The 15,063-nt window shown below is 48.9% G+C and overlaps 2 protein-coding genes across 3 annotated transcripts in view; one reads left to right on the plus strand and one right to left on the minus strand.

Moving 5' to 3' along the window:
• Nucleotides 1–15,063, minus strand: part of TRUB2 (TruB pseudouridine synthase family member 2) — a 316,494-nt gene that overhangs the window by 128,621 nt on the left and 172,810 nt on the right. The window lies entirely within an intron of this gene.
• CFAP157 (cilia and flagella associated protein 157) lies at nt 81–14,200 on the plus strand. 2 transcript variants are annotated; one of them, XM_087944078.1, is made up of 9 exons: nt 81–992; nt 2,896–3,167; nt 4,711–4,864; nt 5,934–6,201; nt 7,971–8,101; nt 8,951–9,101; nt 10,388–10,572; nt 12,635–12,788; nt 13,709–14,200. In XM_087944078.1, the coding sequence occupies exons 1-9, from the start codon at nt 862–864 to the stop codon at nt 13,874–13,876; spliced, it is 1,614 nt and encodes a 537-aa protein (XP_087800204.1). In that variant the 5' UTR covers nt 81–861; the 3' UTR covers nt 13,877–14,200. The 2 variants fall into 2 exon arrangements, with proteins under 2 accessions (XP_087800204.1, XP_087800205.1); XM_087944079.1 differs by having other exon boundaries at nt 906–992; nt 2,918–3,167.

Genomic DNA, 15,063 nt, shown 5'->3' on the forward strand with positions numbered 1-15,063 from the left:
CCCTTCCTTCCTTCCGCTTTTTGCTTTCCTTTCCTTTCCCATCCCATCCCTTCCCTTTCTTTCCTTCCCTTCCTTTTCTCATTTTCCTTTCATTTCTCCGTTCTTCCTTTTTTCATTATTTACTCCTTCCTTTTCTCCAACCCTTCCTTCCCTGTTTTCCTCTCTTCCTTCCTTTCATTTCCACTTCCTTCCATTTTTTCATTCTTTACACCCTCCTTCACTTTTTCCAACCCTCCCTCCTCCTCTCCTCCCTCCCTCCTCTCCTCCCACCCTCTCTCCCTTTTTCCTTTCTTCCTTTTCTCCAACCCTTCCTTCCGTTGTTCCTTTCCTTTCCTTTCCCATCCCATCCCTTCCCTTCCTTTTCTCATTTTCCTTTCCTTTCTCCTTTCTTCCTTTTTTCATTCTTTACTCCTTCCTTTTCTCCAACTCTTCCTTCCTTGTTTTTCCTCTCCTCTCATTCCTTCCTTCCTTCCTTTCGTTTCTACTTCCTTTCCTTTTTTTCATTCTTTACTCCTTCCTTCCCTTTTCCCAACCTTCCCTCCCTCCCTCCCTCCCCTTCCTTCTCTCCAAGGCCCCCCCCAATGTTACAGGGCCCCCTCTGGCTGGGAAGGAGGGGATCTGTAGTCCAGACCTTGTGGAAGGCACCTGAAAGGATGGGCTAGGAGTAGAATCCTTCCCTGCTGGAGACAAAGAGTCGGTTCTTGAATGGATGCCTGGCTCTCTTCTTAGATTCCGCGGCTGCGTTGCTATGTACATCTCCTTCGCCTAGCAACCGGGCAGGCATTCTGGCTTTTAAAGAGCCCCTGTTCCAGTTCCTTTTTTTCCCCCTCCTCCCTTTCCTGAAGGGCCTGAAGGTCTGCCATGGCACCCAAAAAAAGGGGGCGCAAAAAAGAGACCCCCAAAGAGCCAGAGGTGGATGAGAATATCGTGCCAGAACACAGCCGAGAATTTTATCTCATCCAGATCCGAGATTTGGAGGGACGCCTGGCCCGGTGAGTCGGGGTGGGTGGGTGATGGTGAGGCAGGCTTGGCAGGCAGGGAACCTTGACATATTTTTTTTTCCCTTTTTTAAAATTTTGGATCTGGAGCAGGCTGGGCTTTGCTTCTGCTCCCAAGTCTCTCTTTTTTCCAAGTCGCTGCCGAAAAACAGAATTGGGTAAAATCACAAGCGAATAAAAAAAAAATATCGGGATTTTTTCTAGCTTGTCATCCCATCCTGGGCCAGATAAATGACTAGAACAGAATAACCGAGTTGGAAAAGGGATCTTGGAGGTCTTGTAGTCCAACCCCACCCCACACCCCACCTTCTCAGCCAAGAAACCCTACCGGATCCCGTTTTGGACAGACGGATGTCCAAATGAGAGCTTGGCAAACATTTGGCATAGACACCCCACTGCATTTTGGGGGTTCCTTTTTCCTCCCCTTCAGTTTTCTGGCTGAGGATTTGTTCCCTGGTGGGTTGAAATTCCCGAGTTTGGTACCCGTTCAAGAATTCTACCGGTTGCCCCAAAGCCCTTGGTGCAAAATCACAGATTTTAAGCTGCTTGAAGGAATCGCACCTACTCAGGGTTTCTTTTCAAGTTGCAATTCCACAACACTCTTGACTCCCAGAATTCTCCACAACGCCGGCAAGGGCTGCGGGGATTGCGGGAGTAGAGATCCACACCTCTGGAAGGACTTCTGGTGTTTTAAAACAGGGAGTCCTCAGTGTCAGGATTCCAGCAATTGCCCTAATTAAATCATGATTCTCGAGCCAAACTTCTAAAAACTTCAAAGGATTTATTCTCGTTGCGGTTGTTAAGTGAATTTCCGTGGTTTTTTCCACTAGCAACATGGCTGTTAAATGAATCTTAGTATTTCTCCCATGGCCTTTGCTGGTTAGAAGGTTGCAAAACGGGAATCCGCGTGATCCCGGGACACTGCAAACTGTCGTAAATACGAGTCGGTTGCCAAGTGCCCAAATTTTGATCATGTGACCATGGGGGGGGGAATGTGTTCTGACCCACTCCCTTTTCCAACAAATCCAACACAACTCAAAAGGAACAGAAACCTTGTAATGGTTTTACAAAATAATTAAACCCTAACCCTAACCCCAAATTGTGCGAGACTTGCCAAAAGATAACAGACAAGAAATAATTTTCAAAATAAGAATCTTCAAATAGAAACTCAGGATACTAGAATGTCCATGAGGCTGGAGTTTCAAAACGTCTTTGCCTTCTGCAAAGTATGTTCGTTACACAGCTGGCTTTTATCTTCTTGAAGGAGGGGCCATTATCCTGCAGCCTTACTCCCGAATCGCCCGTGCTGTTGTAGCTGCTCTTTCCTCCGAGCAATCCTGCGCGCATGCGCACTTGGCACAGGCTCCTCGGGAACCTCCTCATCGCTGCTGCCAGCCCCCACAATCTCTGAAGGCAGCAGTCCACTCCCTAATGGTCCAGACTCCTCATCTGAGTCCTCGCTCTCCTCAGCCGTCTGTACTGCTGCAGGCTAACCACAACAGAATGTTGCAACGGTCATAAGTGTGAAAAATGTTCCTAAGTCGCTCTTTCTAGTGCCGTTGCAATGCCAAACGGTCACTAAATGAACTCTTGTAAGTTGAGAACTATCTGTGCTTATGACCGCTACAGATTCCTCCTAGTCAGGTGATCAAAATTTGGCCGCTCGGCCACTGACTCATATTTATGATGGCTTCCCAATGTCCCGGGGGTGTGTGTGTGTGTCAAGTGTGATCCCTTTTTTTCAACCTTCGGACACGCAAAGTCCCAACTGGCCCTGCCTCGCTTAGCAACGGAAATATTTTTGGGGGGTGTCCATTGTGGTCATAAGTCGAGACTGATTGATTTGGGGGCCCCGCCCCGGGACCGGCGGGGGGGCGGGGCGTTGACATCTTGCTAGGTACCAGCAGAAATGGGACCAGTTACAGGTAAGCGAAGAACTTTTCCGGAACGAATACGAGAAAATGTTGACCGACAACAAGGAGATTGTGGCCTTCCTGAAGAAGACACTCAACCAACGGGTGGATGAGATCGCGGAGCTGAGCCTTCAGTTTCAGAACCTCCAGCAGGCCAAAGACTTGGAGAAGGACGCGTTCGAAACCCAGCTGGTCCAACTGAGGCATGAATTCCAAGAAACCAAAGATCAGCTGACCTCGGAGAACATGCTGCTGAGTAAGCCAGATTGGCGGGCAATTCTTTAATGATAGTAACACTAACAACAATAATAATAGCAGCAGCAGCAGTGGCCCCTTAGACTGACATACCGCTTCACAGCTCTCTCTGAGCGGTTTACAGTCGTCAACAATCTGGGGTCCTCGTTTGACGGACCTCGGAAGGACAGAAGGCTGAGTCAACCGTAAGCTGGTCAGGATCGAGCTGCTGGCAATGGGCAGAGTTAGGCTGCAATACTGCATTCTAATCACTGCGCAACCATAGCAGACAGACAGATAGATAGAGATAGGAAAGTAGGTTAGGTAGGTATAGATAGATGGATGGATGGATGGATGGATAGGTAGGTAGGTAGGTAGGTAGATAGATAGATAGATAGATAGATAGATAGATAGATAGATAGATAGATAGATAGATAGATAGATAGATAGATAGATAGATAGGTGGATGGATAGATGTAAGAGGATAGATGATGGATGGATGGATGGATAGATAGATAGAGACAGACAGACAGATAGATAGATAGATAGATGGCAGATGTAAGATAGGCAGATGGATAGAAAGATAGATAGATATAGACAGACAGACAGACAGATACATAGATAGATGTAAGAGGATAGATAAATACCATGGATAGATAGATATACATAAGAGGATAGATAGATGATAGGTGATAGATAGATGTAAGAGGGTAGATAGGTAGGTAGGTAGATGTAAGAGGATAGATAGATGATAGATGTAAGGATAGACAGATAGACAGAGACTGATAGATAGATGTATGTAAGAGGATAGATGGATGGGTGGATAGATAGATAGCAATAGCACTTATGTATCATTTCACAGTGCTCCACAGCCCTCTCTAAGCAGTTACAGAGTCAGCTTCCAGCCCCCAACAATCTGGGTCCTCACTTTACCCACCTTGGAAGGACGGAAGGCTGAGTCAACCTTGAGCCGGTCAGGATCGAACTGCTGGCAGTGGGCAGAATTAGCCTGCAATGCTGCATTCTAACCACTGCGCCACCATGGCTCATAATAATCATCATAATAATTTGCATTGAAGAAAAATACAATTAGTCCTTGACTTACAACAGTTCATTTAGTGACCGTACAAAGAAAAAAACAGCCCTGAAAAAAGCAACATGACCGTTTTTCAGACTTATGGCCGTTGCTGATCATGATCAAAATTCAGACGCTGAGCAACTGGTTTATAGTTATGATGGTCGTAGCGTCCCGGGGTCACATGATACCCCTTTTGCGACCTTATGACCAGCAAATGGGGAAGCCAAATTCACTTAACGACGGGGTAACTAATTTATCAAGGGCAGTGAGCCACTTAACAGCTGGAAAGGTTGTAAAACATGGCAAAGTTCATGTTAACCAATGCTTCACATAACTTTGGAACTCAATTATGGTCATAAGTCGAGGACCACCTGTATAAAACGAAGCGCCCTCATCAAACTTCTGAGGGAGAATGTCAGTTTATCAGGATAAACTTAAGATAAAATGGTGGAGTAATTATTTATGATTTTTTTTCCCTCTTGCGCAGGTGGGAAGTTGGCCGCCTTGGAGGAATTTCGGCTGCAGAAAGACGAGATTTTGGCGAAATTTGCCGAGCGGGAAAATCAGTTGAGGAAGGAAGAGGAACAACACAAAGAAATCATCTATAACCTCGAACGGAAGGCAGTGATAGATAAAGAGAGGTCAGTAAATATCTATCTATCTATCTATCTATCTATCTATCTATCTATCTATCTATCTATCTATCTATCTATCATCTATCTATCTATATCTATCTATCTATCTATCTATCTATCATCTATCTATCTATCTATCTATCTATCTATCTATCCCTATCTATCTATCTATCTATCTATCTATCTATCTCTATCTCTCTATCTGCCTGCCTGCTCTGTCTGTCTGTCTGTCTGTCTGTCTGTTTGTCTCTCTATCTCTATCTATCTCTATCTCTATCTATCTATCTATCTCTATCTATCTATCTCTATCTATCTATCTACCTACCTATCTATCTACCTATCATTTTCTGTCTGTCTGTCTGTCTGTCTATCTATCTATCTATCTATCTCTATCTATCTCTCTCTCTCTCTCTATCTATCTATCTATCTATCTATCTATCTATCTATCTATCTATCTATCTATCTATCTATCTATCTATCTATATTTGCCTGCTGAATTTGTGGCTTCTTTGTGAGTTCGATTACCCTAGTTTGGTTTAGTGGTTAAGGCACCAGACGGGAAACTGGGAGACTGAATTCTAGTCCTGCTTTGGCCATGAAGGCCAGCTGGGTGGCTTTTTGAGATGATGAGTTCTAGTCCCACCTTAGCTATGAAAGCCCCCTGGGTGACTTTGGGCTGATCACTAAGGAGATAGTGAGTTCTAGTCCCACCTTGGCCATGGAAGTCAGATGGGTGACTTTATGGCAATCACTAGGTGACATGAATTCTAGTCCAGCCTCAGCCATGAAAACCAACTGGGTGACTGAGACAATCACCAGGTGACCGTGAGTTCAAGTCCCACCTTAGCTATGAAAGTCGCCTGGGTGACGTTGGGCTGATCACTAGGAGATGATGAGTTCTAGTCTTCCTGTAGCTGTGAAAACCAGCTGGCTGACTTTGGGCCGGTCCCTCTTTCTCAATCCAGCCCCACCTCGCCAGGTTGTTGCTGTGGGGCAAATAGGAGGAGGAAAGTGTATCGGATAATGTTTCCCATGTTGGGGTTATTGATTAATAGCCTCTCTCCCCGGCCTCCAGAATGAAGAAGGACATGCTGCACCGGGTGAATGCCGTAGCGGCCGAATTCCGCAAAGTGGCCAACAACCAGATGGCGGAGACCACGAAACGCACCATCCGGGAGAATGTGGCCATCAGCCTGCAGCTGACCAAGGTGACGGAGCAGAGCCTGCAGCTGATCCAGGAGAACGACCACCTGAAGGAGGCCCACGCCGACGCCATCAAGCAGCTCCAGCTGCTCGAGCAGACCGAGAAGAAAATGGTCACCAACAGCCTCAGCCACCAGAAGGCAGGTCTCTCTCTCTCTCTCTCTCTTTCTTTCTCTCTCTGTCTCTGTCTCTCTGTCTGTCTCTGTCTCTGTTTCTCTCTGTCTCTCTGTCTGTTGTCTCTCTCTCTTTCTCTCTCTCTCTTTCTCTCTCTCTTTCTCTCTCTCTTTCTCTCTCTTTCTCTCCTTCTCTCTTTCTCTGTCTCTCTGTCTGTCTCTCTGTCTGTCTCTGTCTCTGTTTCTCTCTGTCTCTGTCTCTCTCTGTCTATAGTCTCTCTCTTTCTTTCTCTCTCTGTCTCTCTCGCTCTCTCTCTGTCTCTCTTTCTCTGTGTGTGTGTGTGTGTCTTTCTCTCTCTCTTTCTCTCTCTCTTTCTCTCTCTTTCTCTTCTTCTCTCTTTCTCTGTCTCTTTATCTGTCTCTCTGTCTGTCTCTCTGTCTGTCTCTGTCTCTGTTTCTCTCTGTCTGTCTCTCTCTGTCTATAGTCTCTCTCTCTTTCTTTCTCTCTCTGTCTCTCTCGCTCTCTCTCTGTCTCTCTTTCTCTGTGTGTGTGTGTGTGTCTTTCTCTCTCTCTTCTCTCTCTCTTTCTCTCTCTTTCTCTCCTTCTCTCTTTCTCTGTCTCTTTATCTGTCTCTCTGTCTGTCTCTGTCTCTGTTTCTCTCTGTCTCTGTCTCTCTCTGTCTATAGTCTCTCTCTCTCTTTCTTTCTCTCTGACTCTCTCTCTCTCTCTCTCTTTCTCTGTCTGTCTGTCTCTGTCCTGTCTCTCTCTCTCTTCTCTCTCTCTCTCTGTTTTCTCTCTCTCTCTCTCTCTTTCTCTGTCTGTTTCTCTTGTCTCTGTCCTGTCTCTCTCTCTCTTTCTCTCTCTCTCTCTCTATTGTCTCTCTCTCTTTCTTTCTCTCTCTGTCTCTGTCTGTCTGTCCTGTCTCTCTCCCTGTCTTTCTTTCTCTCTCTGTTTTTCTTTCTGTCTCTCTCTTTGTCTGTCTGTCTCTGTCCTGTCTCTCTCCCTCTCTTTCTTTCTCTCTCTGTCTCTCTCTCTCTCTCTCTCTCTCTTTCTCTCTCTCTCTTTGTCTGTCTGTCTGTCTGTCTCTCTCTCTCTCTCTCTCTCACACACACACACACACCGGGGTTGACAGCTGCATCCACTAGGCCAGGCAGCCCCATTCCTTGGCCCAGTTTTGACTCTCCAGCATTGGCTTATGACCACTCACTTAACGACGGTTCAAAGCTACAAATGGACCTATCGTTATAGTCCTCGGTTTATGACCGGTTGCTTAACGACGGTTCGAAGCTACAAACAGACCTATCGTTTAGTTTAGTTTACTTTATTGTCACTGCACCTTGTACAACGAAATTAAACACCACCTTCAGAGTGGAGTTGTAGTCCTTGGCTTACGACGCAGCTACTAAAGGACCCACCGTTGTATGAAAGGCCATCCTCGGTGTACGCCCGATTGCTCAACGACGGTTCGAAGCTACAAACGGGCCCACCGTTGTATGAAAGGCAGTCCTCACTTTACGACTGGCCGCTTACCAGCGTTCGAAGCTACAAACGGAGCTCTAAATCACACCCGTTTCATACCCGTTTTAGGACCGTGATGACTTTACGGCCGTGGGGCGGGCAGGCTCCATTGCGGTCATAATGTGAGGATGTCCTACAAGGCGGAGGAGGTAGCCCCTGAGCAAATCGTGGGCGTTTATTCTTCCGAGGCTGCCGACGTCGGCCACTTCTTTGGAAAACTCCCCCCAAATATTCCTTTAAATATAAATATAAATATATCTTAAAATTATTTCTGCAGATCATCTGGATGCTGACGGAGAAATGCAAAGAGCTGGAAGCCCAGCTGGAGGAGCACCTGAAAATGCAGAGCCTCCTGGCCAAGGTGAAGAAGTCCAACGGGAGCCTCTTCCAGCAGAACTTGCTTCTCCGGTAAATCTCCCCCGCTCGCTCCAGAGAAGGACCAGAGTGGCAGGATCCCTCCCAACGACCGGGGCTCCCTGGTCGTAAATTGGGATTATTTCATGTAAGGGCAGACACAGGGCTCTTTCTGCCTTCAGTCGGAAGGATGGACTGGCTTCTGGGTTGGCCCGTCTGCCATCTGAGAGGAGGATGGAAGTAGGAAAGGAAGATGGGGAGGGAAGAAGAAAAACAACTTTATTTTCTTCCTTTTTCTTTTTCCCTTCCTTCCCTCCCTCCTCTTTCTGTTTCTCTTTCTTTCTCTTTTCCTTCCTTTCTTCCTTCTTCTCTCCGTTTTTTTCTTTCTCTTCCTTCCCTCCCTCCATCTTTCTTTTTCATCCCTCTTTCCATCCCTCTCTTCCTTTTCCTTCCCTCCTTCCTTCTTTCCTCTTTTCCTTCCTTCCTTCTCCTTCTCTTTTTCTTTCTCCCTCTTCCTTTTCCTCCTTTCCTCTCTTCCCTCTTCTTCCCTCCCTTGTCTCTCTTTTACCCTCCCTCCATTTCCACCCCTTTCTCTCTCTTTTCTCTTCCTTTTCCTTCCTTCCCTCCTTCTCCTTTTCTTCCTTTTCCTTCCTTCCCTCCTCCTCCTTCTCTTCCTTTTCCTTCCTTCCCTCCTCCTCCTTCTCTTCCTTTTCCTTCCTTCCTCTCCTCCTCCTTCTCTCCCTTTTCCTTCCTTCCCTCCTCCTCCTTCTCTCCCTTTTCCTTCCTTCCTACCTTCCTTCCCTCCTTCTCCTTCTCTTCCTTCCTTCCTTCCTTCCTTCCCTCCTTCTCCTTCTCTTCCTTCCTTCCCTCCTTCTCCTTCTCTTCCTTCCCTCTCTCCCGCAGAGAAGAGCTGAGCATCCTGAAAGAAGAACTGAGCCAAAAGCTAGCCAAGGAGCACGACCAGATGAAGTTGCTGCATAGCGAACAGCAGCGCAGGCTCAATGCCGAGAGGCTGCTCAAGTACACCGCTCAGGGCCTCAAGGAAGTGCTGACGGTGAGCGTTTACCTGTAGACCCACCTGGGTCCCAGGTGGCTAGCCCACGTATGATGCACTGTGTTAAGCCTGAATTCCCCAACGAGTGTTAAGGAAAACAAACTAAACAGAATGTGTAGCGTAGTCAGATAGGCAGACAGGTAAATGTGTGAGATAAGTTTGTATTTTAGTTAACACGCAGTAAAAAACAGATACGCTTGTGCTATCAAAAATATAGTTTATTCCATTAGGAATTATAGCATAGTCAAAATAAACGGTCCATTAGTCATGTATCATTTCAGTCAGTCCAGTCGGGGATACTCAATTTGCAAAGTCCGTGTTGAATAGCCAATGTCAGTTCACTTACAATAAATCGGTCCGTATTATCTCTTCTCACCGTTGAGAAATCAACACTCCTTTCTCTCCTCCGTTCCAGTAAGGAAAAACGCAGTCATCAATCCATCCAGTAATTAGGGATCATTAAGCCAGAGAGAGAGAGCTGCAATTGACTTGCTTCTTTTATGGTGCTTTTACAACCACACCCTTAATTACATTCTTGTAGTTAAAGTTACACACACTTTAACCAACAAACCATGATAACTTATTTATTATTTTTACCCAAACCAGTTAGGGTAAACAATGTTATCCCTAACACACTGTACGTGAAATGGCCCCCAGGACGCTTTTATTTTGTTTCCAGGAGGAAACTGAACTTCCTTGGGTTTTTTTTCTTTTCTTTTGAAGGCGCTTCGCTTCTCCTCCAAGAATCTTCTTCAGCTCTGACTGGATGGTGGGGACTGGGAAGGATTTGTCCTCCTTGCAGACAGTTGCATCCTTTTTAGAAAGTCACTGAGGCTGCTTGGAGATTGATTTGTCTCAGTGTCCCCTGTGCTCCTGGTTCCTGCAGTCTGCAACTGACCTGGATGACGGAGAATCGCTACAGACTTTTAGCTATATAATTTGCAATGAACATCCTTTGACTGGTATGGGAGTAGGAACGGGTTTCCGGAAAAAAAATGCAGACTACAAGAACCATTTGCACTACTCAGGGGACCCCGAGAACACAGATAAACCTCCAGGTGGCCTCAACGTCTCTCTAAAAAGATGCAAATGATCAGCTGTCTGCCAGGGGTATCAATCCTTCCGTTCCCTACCATCAAAGCAGAAGAAGCTTCTTGGATGAGAAGCGAAACCTCTTCAAAGAAAAAAACAAAGTTGCCACTTTGGAACAACCACAACCTGGAGGACAGAGAATCTCCACCGACCACACGTGAAATAAACCATCCTTTTCTCCCCTCTCCGCTCAGGAACGGCCGCTGGCGGAGGAGGAAGACGGCGAGTTTGACGTGGTGTTCCAGCTGCGGCGTAAAAGCGCCTTGCACAGCATCCTTCGTTTTGTGCAGAGGAGCGTCGCCCGCCTGGACTCTCAACAAGGCCTCCACCCCGTCGCAATCGAGAGCAAGGTGGTCAAAGTCACCAACCTGTCCAGAAGGTGCGAGCCCGAGGCAGGGGGAGGGAGCCGATGTGGGCAGGGGAGAGGCGGGAGCCCAGCGTTGGGCACCGCCATCTTGGGACGAGGGGCGAGGAGAACCGCGTGGCACCTTCCCTGGTGGGGGGCTCCAGGCTGGGAGTTTGTGGGGAGCCACAGAACGCAACCGTGAAGCGTTCGCTTGCACTGCGGGGCAAACGGGGACTCGGGTGCCTGGACGACAGGTCGTCCTCGCCTTACGACCGCGATCGAGGCCAACGTTTTGTGTTCTGAAGGCGGGAAGCTTTGTGGAGGGAGTTTCCACCTTGTTTTGGCGACCTTCCTGGCCACCATTGTCGAGGGAGTCGCCGCAGTTGTTAAGGGTAGTAACCAGGTTGTGTGAAGCGAATCTGGCTCCCCCCGTCGATTTTCCTGGTGAGAAGGGCATCGCGGAAGTCCCCGGATGCTGCGACGGTCGTAAACATGAGCCGGTGGCCAAGCCAGTCTAAATTGGGATGTTAAAAAAAAAATGGGTCCCAAGTCCCTCTTTTTCAGGGCCATTGTAACTTTTAATGGTCACTAAATGAACTTGTTGCAAGTCGTTGTAATTTTCCGTCAGCCGCAGGGGAGAGAAAAGCACACGCAGCCCTTGAAAACAGGTTTGGGGAAACAGAGACGTGCAATCCAAACAAAAGGAAGGTGGGGAGGGAGCAGGCTGGATCCTGCTGTCTCTCTCTCTCTCCCCCCTGTCTCCTTCTCCCTCTCTCCCTCCCCTCCCTTCTTCTCTTTTCCCTGTCTCTGTCTTCCTCGCTCCCTTGCTCTCTCCCTCCCTCCTTCTTCCTCTTCTTCTCTCTCTCTCTCTCTCTCCCCCATCTCCGTCTTACTCCCTCCCTCTCTCCCCCCCTTTTTCTTCTTCCTCTTCTTCTGTCTCTCCGTCTCCCTCCCTCCCCCTCCCTTCTTCCTCTTCTTCTCTCTCTCTCTCTCCCCCGTCTCCATCTTACTCCCTCCCTCTCTCTCTCCCTCCCCTCCCTTTTCTTCTTCCTCTTCTTCTGTCTCCCCGTCTCCCTCCCTCCCTCTTCCTCCCTCCCCCTCCTTTCTTCCTCTTCCTCTCTCCCCAGCCCTCCTTCTTCCACTTCTTCTCTCTCTCTCTCTCTCCCGTCTCTGTCTTCCTCCCTCCCTCCCTCCCTCTCTCCCTCCCGCTCCCTTTTTCTTCTTCCTCTTCTTCTCTGTCTCCCCATCTCCCTCCCTCCCCTCCCTTCTTCCTCTTCTTCTCTCTCCGTCTCCCTCCCTCCCCCCTCCCTTCTTCTTCCTCTTCTTCTCTCTCCGTCTCCCTCCCTCCCCCTCCCTTCTTCTTCCTCTTCTTCTTCTCCCTTTTCTCTCTCTCCCCCATCTCCGTCTCCCTCCCTCCATCTCCCTCCCTCTCTCTCTTCCTCCCCCGTCTCTGTCTTCCTCGTTCCTTGCTCTCTCTCCCTCCCTTCTTCTTCCTCTTCTTCTCTCTCTCTCTCTCCCCCCCGTCTCTGTCTTCCTCCCTCCCTCCCTCTCTCCCTCCCGCTCCCTTTTTCTTCTTCCTCTTCTTCTCTGTCTCCCCATCTCCCTCCCTCCCCTCCCTTCTTCCTCTTCTTCTCTCTCCGTCTCCCTCCCTCCCCCCTCCCTTCTTCTTCCTCTTCTTCTTCTCCCTCTTCTCTCTCTCCCCATCTCCGTCTCCCTCCCTCCATCTCCCTCCCTCTCTCTCTTCCTCCCCCGTCTCTGTCTTCCTGTTCCCTTGCTCTCTCTCCCTCCCTTCTTCTTCCTCTTTTCTCTCTCTCTCTCTCCCCCCGTCTCTGTCTTACTCCCTCCCTCTCTCTCTCCCTCCCCCTTCCTTTTTCTTCTTCCTCTTTTCTGTCTCCCCATCTCCCTCCCCTCCCCTTCTTCTTCCTCTTCTTCTTCTCCTCCCTCTTCTCTCCCTCTCCCCCGTCTCCGTCTCCCTCCCTCCATCTCCCACCCTCTCTCTCTTCCTCCCCCTCCCTCCTCCTCCTTTTTCTCTCTCTCTCTCTCTCTCACACACACACACACACGCCCAAGGCTCAGCCGGTGCTTCCCTCCGCAGCCTCTCCAGCGAATGGCACACGAAGGCCTCGCGCACCACGTCCCACTGCAACATCTTCAAGCTGCCCAAGCCGGTGCACAGCCTGCCCTCCCTGGACTCCGTCTCGTCCTCGCAGCAGCTGATCACCCTCCGCCCATATGGCAGCGCCAAGGAGGTGGGTGGGGCTGGGGAGGATGGGTCTGGGGGCGGGGGAGAGAAGAGAAGGGAGCCTGGCTTCGTAGCGAAAGGGGAGGGGAGGCTTCCCGTCCTGTAGCTTCCTTCCGTCGCTTTGGGTCCCTCGTTGGAACAAGAGGGTTTTCTAGTCCTCATGAAACAAGAGTTTTCAGTCTTCATGAAACAGGATTCTAGTCCTCATGAAAGTTTTCAGTCTTCGTGAAACAGGGTTCTAGTCCTCATGAAACAAGAGTTTTTAGTCTTCATGAAAGTTTTTAGTCTATGAAACAGGATTCTAGTCCTCATGAAACAGGATTCTAGTCCTCATGAAAGAGTTTTTAGTCTTAATGAAACAGGATTCTAGTCCTCGTGAAACAGGATTCTAGTCCTCATGAAAGAGTTTTTAGTCTTAATGAAACAGGATTCTAGTCCTCGTGAAACAGGATTCTAGTCCTCATGAAAGTTTTTAGTCTTCATGAAACAGGATTCTAGTCCTCATGAAAGTTTTCAGTCTTCATGAAACAGGGTTCTAATCCTCATGAAAGTTTTAGTCTTCATGAAACAGGATTCTAGTCCTCATGAAAGTTTTCAGTCTTCATGAAATAGGGTTCTAATCCTCATGAAACAAGAGTTTTTAGTCTTCATGAAATAGTTTTTAGTCCTCATGAAACAGGATTCTAGTCCTCATTAGTTTTTAGTCTTTATGAAACAGGATTCTAGTCCTCATGAAACAGGATTCTAGTCCTCATGAAAGAGTTTTTAGTCTTAATGAAACAGGATTCTAGTCCTCATGGAGCAGGATTTCTGGTCTTCATGAAATAGAATTCTGTTCCTCGTGAAACACGGGGCATCATAGAAAACGGGGCTGCTAGTCCTCAGGGAAACAGCACCCCCACCTTAAACCCCTTGCTCCCTCCGCAGTCTATATTGTCCTGGAGAACCGAGAGTAACAGCAAGGGCGCCCCACACGCCAAGAGCGCTACCCAGGCGCCGGAGGAGAGCGCGCAGATGTCGGAGGAGGTAGTGATCCGTGAAGACCTGCCAGAAATAGTGACTCACCTGGCCAGGCAGGAGCTGCTCAGCAAGTAGAGCGGAAGAAGGGGGTTGAGGTGTGTGTGTGTGTGTGTGTGTGGAAACTACGGCATAACTACGGGGGGCTTTATTTTTTTAAAAAAAGATACCTGGAATGAACCCGGATAAGAAAAAAAGGAAACCCACAGAGCCTCCATGCCAGGAGTGAGAAATGAGAACAGCCCCAACTGGGACAGAGACCCCCCCAACCGAGGGGATGGGGTGGTGGGGTGTCACAGGCCGGGTTGGGGGTCCCCACCGGCCATCCGCCCCAACTGGCTGCTGCATTTACTTTTTATTTTGGTCTCGTAGCCGTATTAAACTGGACGGTACCCTTCGGATCTCCGAGCCTTTTTGAAAGAGGGCGGAGGGGAAAGTGGGAAGGGGAGGGGAAGAGGTTCTCCCCTCCTGGGGTAGGGAGGAAGGGACTCCTCGAATTAGGACCGTTCATCCAGCGAACCGTTCCAAACGACGGGGCCCACGAACCTATCCCTGTCGCGGTTGCGTGACGGCGGCCCTTTGGGCTCGCTGGCGTTCGGACCAGACCTCCAGGAACTACACTTGATCTTAGCCCCAAAGGCCGAGAAGCGAAGACATCCAGGAACGGCTGCACGGCGATCCCACGGGCACCTTGCTTACTGACCGCCCTAACGGGGGGGAGGGGGTGTCCCTTACGGTCGTTAAGTCGAGGACTACCCGTGCCATTTCCTTCCGGCGTTGCACGAACTGTCGTCTCAAGCCCACCTCCGATGTGAGGGCAGCAGGAAGTGCAAAAACGACGTGGTTTTTTCCTCTCGCCTCCCTTCCCCAAACGTTCTAATAAGAAAGTAGAAACGTGACTTCCCATTTCTCTTAAAACGCACCAGAGTGCAAAGGATCAGTGTGTGTTTCTCTCTGTGTGTCTGTCTGTGTGTGTGTGTGTTGCCTAATCCTCGATCTCCCTTTTGCTTTTGTAAGATCTTTCTGTTCACCGCAGGGTGGTGTTTGGATTATCCGGGCGCAGCCCCTTTAAAGGGCCTCCAACCAGAGGTGGGTGGGTATTCAGCCGGTTTGGACCGGTTCTGGAGAACCGGTAGTGTCAATTTTGGGTGATTCAGAGAATCGGCCAATCCCGCCTCTGACTGGCCCCGCCAACCCCATCTCTTCTCTGCCTCCCATTGAGTCCCGGCTGATCGGCTGGATCTCCTTTGGTTGCCCTGCACGGG

The sequence above is a fragment of the Notechis scutatus genome, chromosome 15 (assembly GCF_049901735.1).
Source record: "Notechis scutatus isolate UNSWTSFEM ecotype Mainland chromosome 15, rNotScu1.2, whole genome shotgun sequence".
In the NCBI taxonomy this organism is placed as follows: Eukaryota; Metazoa; Chordata; class Lepidosauria; order Squamata; family Elapidae; genus Notechis; species Notechis scutatus.

Excerpts from the sequence above, each read along its gene's own strand:
- CFAP157 (XM_087944078.1), top strand. The coding sequence starts at position 862 with ATGGCACCCAAAAAAAGGGGGCGCAAAAAAGAGACCCCCAAAGAGCCA. Across the intron at positions 3,168-4,710 it reads CTCGGAGAACATGCTGCTGA|GTGGGAAGTTGGCCGCCTTG; the intron begins GTAAGCCAGATT and ends CCTCTTGCGCAG. Across the intron at positions 6,202-7,970 it reads ACAGCCTCAGCCACCAGAAG|ATCATCTGGATGCTGACGGA; the intron begins GCAGGTCTCTCT and ends TTATTTCTGCAG.